At 44.5% G+C, this 9064-nt stretch overlaps 1 protein-coding gene across 1 annotated transcript; it reads left to right on the top strand.

Annotated features, from left to right (window-relative positions):
* Nucleotides 1-231: 231 nt before the first annotated feature.
* On the top strand, nt 232-3253 carry LOC147100925 (protein FAM43B-like). The gene has a single exon (XM_085967583.1). The coding sequence runs from the start codon at nt 351-353 to the stop codon at nt 1323-1325; it is 975 nt and encodes a 324-aa protein (XP_085823709.1). The 5' UTR covers nt 232-350; the 3' UTR covers nt 1326-3253.
* The last annotated feature ends 5811 nt before the right edge of the window (nt 3254-9064 follow it).

The raw sequence follows: 9064 nt of genomic DNA, 5'->3' as shown, positions 1-9064 counted from the left end.
CCATGAAGGGTTTCCATTCCGAGGGAGCAAGCCCGAGACAGATGCTGATAAACTATTAAAACCCGCCGATTAATCGCTGGTTGTTGAGCATTGACTCTCCGGATAACCACACCTTCCCGAACAGCAGCGTCAGTCCAGAGAGCCAGTGAGAGTTTGCGGGCGGTGGGCGGAGTAGCGCCACATTCTGGGATTCTCTCTCTCTCTCTCTCTCTCTCTGTCTCTCTCTGTCTCTCTGCAGCTGTTCCGTCCCTTTGCATTTGGCGACTGCGAACCATCTCAGACAACACGGAGATCCTCGATCGCATTATCCGCGAACCCGGCTTTAACAAAATACCCTTTCAATCCTCATCATGTTATCTTGGAAAAGGAGCAAGTTCGTTCTGGTGGAAGAAGAACGGAAATCCAAGGCGAAGAGCTTGGCCGGCGGGCTGAGCTACAGCTCGCTTCTCTCCTCCTTTGTGCGCGCTTGTCCTGATATTTGGTCCGAGTGCTCCCTGGACCGCCTCGGGAGCATGTTCAAATCCAAGCGGCAGAAAGTGCAGCTGACCCGGGAGGATCCCAGCTATACCGTCTGGTACCTGGGCAACGCGGTGACTTTCAGTGCCAAGGGGGACGGCTGCACGGACGAGGCGGTGGGCAAAATCTGGGCTAAGTGTGAGCAGGGCAGCGCGGGCACCAAGATGAAACTGACCATCGGGCCGCATGGCATCAGGATGAGCCAAGCGGAGCACAGTTCCAAACAGACCGGCCACTTGTACCTCCTGCACCGGATCACCTACTGTGTGGCCGACCGAACCCGCTCCAAGATCTTCGCCTGGGTTTACCGGCACCAGGTCAAGAACAAGGCGGTGGTGCTGCGGTGCCACGCTGTGCTGGTCTCCAAGTCAGACAAAGCGAAGGCCATGGCACTCCTGCTCTACCAGACTTCCACCTCGGCTTTCAACGAATTCAAGAGGCTCAAGAGGCAAGACGATGCCAGGCACCGGCAGCAGCAGCGGCTGGGAGAGATCATCGTCCCTCTGATCCCCATCAGGAAACTCCTCAACAGCCAATGTCCCTACCGACCCCCGCTGGACCGCAGCAAGAGCGCCCCGCGGCTCAGCCCCATCGCCGAGGAGGAGGAGGGGGGAGAGGAGGAGGAGGGAGAGGAGGAGGGGAGCTTGGACTTTCCCCACTGTGAGCAGCGGGTTGACCGATCGCAGCCTGACATCTGCACAATTTCCCGTCAGATCAGCTCCTGTAGCATCGGGAACAGCCTTTCATCCCTGACTCGGAATCCAAACGTCAGCAGACTGTTATCAGGGGAAAGTTCTGACAGCGACTAGTCCCAGGACGGTGGGTGTCCGGTAAATTAACTCAATGACAGACTGAGAGCGGTGTTGTGCAGCAAGACTATCCGGCCCTTTCTGTGTTACCGTCTGATTGTTTGTACAATCTAGTCTCGACAAAAAAAGTCATCACTTTGTCTCTGAACAAACTATGTTCAAGTCAAAGGTGTTACAGCTTTGCAAACAGTGAGGGGGCGCATTCCAGACCATTCCAGACCATTCCATTCCATTCCAGACCATTCCATTCCAAGTGCAGGTTGGTAAATGATTTAAAACTAACTGATCGATGGAGCCTTGCTCACAGCCATGGCTTTATATCAGAAAGCTACGACACCCTTCCCAGCAATCCATTGTGACTATCAGTTCATACATTGTAATGTAAGCAAACCACTGGATCCTGTACTCGGGTTAAACGCGGGACTGACAGGTTATTGTAATAATAACGGAACAGACTGAGCGAAGGGATGTTGAAAGAAATATATTGAAAGGATATTGTGACTTTAAATTCCCGTGGCTATGGTAACATCCGATAGTTCGAATCACTGAACTCATAATTCCACAGGCGTTGCCCCTTTAAATTAATATATATATATTGTTATATTAATAGTTTTACAAACTAGGGTTTTTTAATTAAGGTAATATTCACTTAGGGATATATATATATGTGTGTGTGAGAGAGAGAGAGAGTATAGGCTGTTGGATTGGGATATGCGTGAGTGTGAGTGAGTGAGTGTGAGTGAATGAGTGTGAGTGACTGAGTGTGTGAGTGAGAGTGAATGAGTGTGTGAGTGAATGTGTGTGAGTGAATGTGTGAGTGAGTGAGTGAGTGAGTGAGTGAATGTGTGAGTGAGTGAGTGTATAGGCTGTTAGATTGGGATATGCGTGTGTGTGAGTGAGTGAGTGAGTGAATGTGTGTGAGTGTGAGTGAGCGTGAGAGAGAGAGAGAGAGTGTATAGGCTGTTAGATTGGATCCTGAATAAAAAGCTGCGATTCATGGACTGGTTACGAGTTTGCAACCGTACGAAATATTAATCTTCCGTGCACACATAGCTGCTGCTGTTTAGACCCATCCATTGCCACAGAGCGATAAAATTGTCACCTTAACACTAAAGCGAAGCCATGCATATCTATGTAGTAGGTCTATGGATTAAATCACAGGAAGTGGGAGGCAACGGAAAGTGCAATTGGGCGTTTAGCCAGTGTCTTGTATTATACACAGTATTTTGTGATATTAATAGTTTTACAAACTAAGGGTTTTTACATAGGTTAATATTCATTTAGGGATTTTTATTGTGCGTAAAGACATTTAATTATATTGTAGAACGGTGAATCCATCACATCCACCAGTCATTCACAATGAACCGCCTGCTGTGACAATGATGGATGTACCAGTCCTGGTTTACATAGAAAACATGTGAGAATAAACAGGACAGACGCCTCCGCTTCAGGATTTACAAAAAATCATCCTGTTCTTATGTACGATTACAGTAAGATCAATCTATGTGCTCAGAAGTGTAAGACACTGTAGAGAATCACTCTCCCACGGGCAATTCTGGTTGTGTTCTGATTTCTGCTGGTATTTTAAGACAGTCTCCCTCCTGCCCCTCCCTCCCCTCCCCCGCCGCCCCTCCCAACATTATGGAGGCGAGATGCCTTTCCCCCAAATATCTCTGGGGTTTTGCTCCCAAACATGTTGTCTAAGTGTTTGCTGGATATATAATATTCTTTAAATCTTGCATGCATCACACATCAAGACTAAGTTACCTGAACATAAAGGTTAAGCGAATTTACCTGAGCTGAGATATTAAAAAGGAAGATTTCCTTTCAGATTTTAAGGAAGTGTTGAGCAGGAGTGTTATAACTCCACTATGTGTAAATAAACAAGGTCGCTGGACTGAAACACATTATATGAATAAAATGATTAATTCTTGGATTATCTGCGTAATTTTCTTTTTGTCAGATCAATGATTGTAAATCAGTTTAGTATTTAATATACAGAATCCTGTTCTTTTAGCCTGTGCTTCAGTTTGCTTCCCCTCCTTCCCCCGCCCGCAGGGGGACACGGAGATGCTGCCTGTCCTGTGGATGCTGAATACAAACTGGGTGATGCCAACTGGCATACACCGTCAATGGGAATCACAGCATTGGATCTGATGAAGGGGCATTGACCTGAAACGTTAACTCTGTTTCTCTCTCCACACATGCTACCTGACCTGCTGAGTATTTCCAGCATTTTCTGTTTTTATTACCACAGCATTATTCAATGGTATTGTGCAGCAGCCCTGGGCAAATGCTCTCCAGGCTGCAAACAGTATTTAAATAATAATTTAAAACAAATTCCAGATGGAAGCTGCCTTTCACCTATTAAAGAAGCTCGACCTCTCTGCACTGTAACTGTACTTTCTCTAACTGTTCTTTACAATATTTCCTGGGGATCTCCTGTGGCTCGGAGAGTTTACCCAATGAATCCATGCTGAATAGGAAGATCCCAGATCTGTTCCCGGTTTGTGCTGGGTTAGCGAATCGCAGCCTGTGTGGCGCTGGGTGTTATCCGCTGACCCTCTTCTACCAGTGTACGCATGGACACTGGGTGAGAATCTAATTGGGTCGCTCTGTGATGCCCCCATGATCAAATAGCCGGTTGATGGTATTCTCTGTCGAGTCTCACGCGTGACTATTTGGATCAGGTACTGGAGACGAGGAGGTGATCCCACCAGGAGAGAAGCGGGTGGGGTAGTACAAATCCTGCTTAACTACACTTGCATCAGGCTGCATTTAGAGTACAGCTCCCTGTAGATACTAAGCAATTTCATTTAGGACCAGTGCTAAGATGTTGTAATGTAGATATTTAATTCACCGGGAATTCTCACTCTGGCTCTGGAATCCGATCGACCCCGACACCAGATTTACACTCTAGGGCTGATACTCGGTCCCAGTGGAGTGCCACGCCCAACAGGAGCACAGGAAACTGGGACATACCAGGAAACTGGGACATACCAGGAAACTGGGACATACCAGGAAACTGGGACATGCCAACAGTGTGGAAAGGGGCCTCTGTGCGATTCCCAATATCCGCTCCTGCGAGGCTCCCATTGATAAAATCCGCATTCAGAACCTGAGTATGGCGCAAAGTGAAACTGCTCTGCAACAGTAAATGTGACAGATGCAATGTAAAAACAACCGACATTTACCTGCACATTGGAAATAAAATATGTAAAGTTCACGATTATCTATAGAATTTATAAAATAACATTTAAACCTCCTTCCAAAATTCTGATTAACACCCTGTGCACAACTCACAATAATAAAATTCCATAAACACTAGACAAATATTTGATACGGGCAGATCTAACATATTCTATTCCATTATTGTGTGAATCAATAAACACGACCGCAAACAATCGTTTAGTGAATAGGGCAATGCCTGCTATCATCAGGAAGTTCATGTAGCCTGGATTGCACTGTAACACTGGTATGTGAGGTAGTATGCAGAATATATGGAGCATAAGACAGGAGGAGGCCATTCAGCCCATTGAGCCTGTCCCACCAATCATGGCTAGTCTTTATCTTAACCCCATCTACCCGCCTTGGTTCCCCAACAACAGCAATTTGTATTTATATAGCGCCTTTAATGTCAAATGTCCCAGGGCGCTTCTCAGGAGTGTTCAAATTTAACCCTTAATACCCCTGTCTAGCAAAAATCTAATCTCAGTTTTGAAATTTTCAATTGACCCCCGGCCTCAACAGCTTTTTTGGAGAGGGGAAAGGTTTCGGTGGCTGTGGTGGCGCCGAGCTGCTTTGGGAAGGGTTTGACTCGGCGCCAGCTTCACGGCCAGAGCTGGTGCAGCAACTTGAAACCGCCCAAGGACATAAGAACATGAAGAAGTAGGAGTAGGGGTAGGCCCTATCAGACCCGGGTGGTCGACGGCGCTCTTTCTCAGCACAGCTTAAAGCTGATGTTGTGGGAAAAGTGAAGGTAAGAGGAATAACTGGGCGAAGGTATGAAATTACTCCGTGCTTACTATCCGATGGAAGGCTGAGTGAATGGGGTGTGATCGCCGCCTCAGTAAAACCAAACATTTTATAAACTCTCTCTTATTAGTTCAATAAGTAGCTTTAAATCAGTTTGTTTTCAGTAAATTACAAGATTTAATTTAGTTCTGTCTGAATAGAGTTCCTTAAATGCAAATTATAAAGAGCAATAATTGGGAAGTAGAGTCTGAGGAGTTGTTCTGTTGTTGAGGACATGTGCAGATTTATTCAAGCGCAGTTCTGTCTCATGTTGTTCAAACGCTGACTGCCTTTGTGCTGCTTCACTCCAGGGGGAGACACATCTCCAGGCCCCGTAACCAGTAATAAACACAGCTGTCCCAGCGGAAAACTAGATTATTGCTAGAATGATACTATCATACATTTTATATAATATATCTATCCATCTACCTCTATCTATATCTCTTTATCTGTCTCTCTATCTATCCACCTCTATCTATCTACCTCTATCTATTACCTATCTACACGGCCGCTGAACAACGAGCAATTATCCAATCTAACGTCTTGGCTAAGTATTGGCAACATTTTTATGAAACGAAATTTTCTACAACGTTTTGGAATGAGGTGGACTAATGGACTCACTTTGCTTTTATTTTTTATGCCGAGTGCCAGGATTAGGAAGCTTGAAAACGTGTTGAGAATGAGGTTGTAAAGGAAGCCACTGTGACCTGCCCGTTTTTCACGAGTAATTCCAAACAGGCGGACTGGTAATGGATTCTATCTGTACACAAAGATCACACGAATCAACTGAAGCAAGCAGGAAAAGGCTCGGGGATCACATTGCATTAATTTCTAGTTCATTAGAATGGGTTTAAACTAATTTTAGCCGATGCAGTCGACTGTTTGCTGTAAGCTTCTTAGGTTTTAAGATTTTTCTTGGCCATTCAGTTGGCATTAATGTGTAAAATAGAAATCTCCCTACAGACATCACTGGTAATAGGTGTCCAAAAACACCTCATTCACAAAATTACGTAGAATTATCTTCACAGCAACTAGAAAATGGACAGGAAGAGCCAGGTACAATTGGCAGGTTTGTCATGCGCACACGGATAATTACTGGAAATCTTCTTCCATTTCAACTATTAGGATCATAATCTGAAAAGTAATTCCCTTCCTCCTCTGCTCCACAGCTGGGGCACACACCTGGATTCAGGACAATATTTAAAAAGCACTGGGTTGGAAATATGAACAATATTGGCATTGGTTTCCTAATAGCAGGATGAGCAAATCAGCAGAAGCATCCTACAGGATGTAGAATTGGAATATCAGCTGAACTCTAACACAAAATAAATGTGTCAAGCAACATATCCAATTGTAAAATTAGTGCACACTCTGGCAGCAGCGGCACATCTGTCTACCACCAGATGACAATCCAAGCACCTGCCGTGTTATTGAAGACACAGGCCAGCAGATCTCAACCTCACCAACCCATCACACAGGCTCTAGTATCCTTCCTTCACCAGTGATTTCAAGCAATGTCCCATCTACATCAGTAACCAATCTCAATTAATTAAAGCATCACCCAAGACAACCAGGATGATAGGCATAAACAGCACCAACAGTCCCCACAAAAAAGAAAGATGCACAGATCCAAAAAGTGGTGACTCCTAAGTTATGACCAGCGACAATGCTGATGCCTGCACTGACTGCGACACAGCCGTGGGGCTAAGACATGGTTACGCACAGCATTAATCCATAATTTTAAGGTAGAGGCCCACCTACAAGCCCTAGGACCAGCACTACATACCAGCACTAGTACCCAAATCAAAGTTATAGGTGTCCTCTCAAGACAAGTCCCACACATGGATCAATATGAAGAACTATTAGTTGAACTTATGAGGATCGATGGTTATTTCACAGATGCTGTGAACATGCACATGGGAATCCATTTCACAAATACCCCAAAGTGTGAATAAGTGGGAGGCCACCTTCTATGAAGAGGATGAGAACCTCACGGAATTTTAACCCGATATAGCCTAAAATAAACAGATGGCTTTGACAATAGAGGGTGTTGCATAAATATTGACATATTCAAATATATTCTCAGGATTTTAAGAAAAACAAACCCATCCTTTTCATCCTGGCTACTCTTTGATTCCTGCTAGGCCAAAATACAGATTTTTTCCTCGGTCTACAGAACTCTAGCCTTGTACACAAAAGCAAATCATTCCAGATTTTTGTATCTGGAAGTATACAACTCTCTAACTAAAGAAACCAGCATGGCCACCAGAAGAATCAATAATGATCTGTACTTACAGAGCCACTGCCTCTCAGGCTTTGAGAACCTCCTCCCTGAGATATTGCAGAGGCATAAGGCCTTTGAGGATAAGAATGTAGCCTTTCAAAATAAAGACTACAGTATGATCTACCTCTGACATTCTGATGAAGGGTTACAGACCTGAAACGTTAACTCTGTTTCTCTCTCCACAGATGCTGCCTGACCTGCTGAGTATTTCCAGCATTTCCTGTTTTATTTTAGATTTCTTTAGATTTCCAGCATCCACAGTATTTTGCTTGTGTATGATCTACCTCACCAGGCTGAATATCCCAATGAAGGATTCCCATTCCACTTCAGGGAGAGTAAAGAAATTCCTGTAAGATGAACCTTCCCTTCTCTTTGCTGATGAGTGAGCAGAATAAGGAGACGGGGACATATTCTTTGCTGATGAATTAATTCATTGAGTTAAAGGTGGATAGAAATGTGTGCTCTCCCCTTTGTTCTCATTTAGCTGGCCAGAGTAGGCATACAAAGCAAAATTGTTTCCAAAATTGAGCTCCACAAACCCTTTTAATCCTAAACTATGTTTCACACGTGCTTTGATTTCAGAGTTTTAATTGTTCCAGTGCAAAATTGTCACATCAGCAAGTTGTGTTTCGATTTCCAGGGCTGTGACCAAGGTGTTAGCCTTGGCTGAGTGGTAGCACTCTCACCTCTGACCCAGAAGTTGTGGTTTAAAGCCCGAAAGCAGAAGCTTGAGCACATAATCTAGGCTGACACTTCAGTGCAGTACTGAGGGAGTGCCTCACTGTTGGGGGTGCTGTCTTTTGAATAAAATGTTAAACCGAGGTGTTGTCTACCCTCTCAGGTGGGTGCAAAAGACGCCATAGCAAGATTCAGTGAAGAGCAGGGGGAGTTCTCCAACATTTATCCCTCAACAGCATTACTAAAATTAATTACTGTTAATTTATCTCATTACTCTCTGTGAGACCTTACTGTGCACAAATTGACTGCTGCTTTTCCTTATGTTACAATAGTGATTACACTGCAAAGTACTTCATTGGCTATGTACTACTTTGGGATGTCCTGAGGTGACAAGAGTCATTATATAAAGTTACTCACTTACTTACTCACTTTCTTTCATCAAACCAATCTTTGGATGTTTGGGTAAGGTACCAATGATGTAGACTCGGCAACTGTTACCTCTGACCTCTGTGAACATGCCCCAGTTTGTTAACCCTTCACGCAGCATCCCTCATGATTTAAATGCATCTGGACATTGTTATCTGGCCAATACTTGCAATAGCTCCAACAGGTGATTGAAATGATAGAGTCCAAAAGATCAAGAAACTTTGATCAGTTGTAATCTTTGACAGCTGCAGATGGAATCGTTCTAGTCAGAGAAGATCATTTGCTGCCATTCAGTAATCATCTCCCTGGAGACCACCAGCTCCCCATGAGATTTCCC

Source organism: Somniosus microcephalus, chromosome 25 (assembly GCF_052327205.1).
Source record: "Somniosus microcephalus isolate GS21.2 chromosome 25, FLI_Smic_1.0, whole genome shotgun sequence".
NCBI lineage: Eukaryota > Metazoa > Chordata > Chondrichthyes > Squaliformes > Somniosidae > Somniosus > Somniosus microcephalus.
The sequence above is the reverse complement of the archived record's forward strand: the minus strand, read 5'-3'. Positions and strand labels throughout refer to the sequence as shown.

Excerpts from the sequence above, each read along its gene's own strand:
- LOC147100925 (XM_085967583.1), top strand. The coding sequence starts at position 351 with ATGTTATCTTGGAAAAGGAGCAAGTTCGTTCTGGTGGAAGAAGAACGG.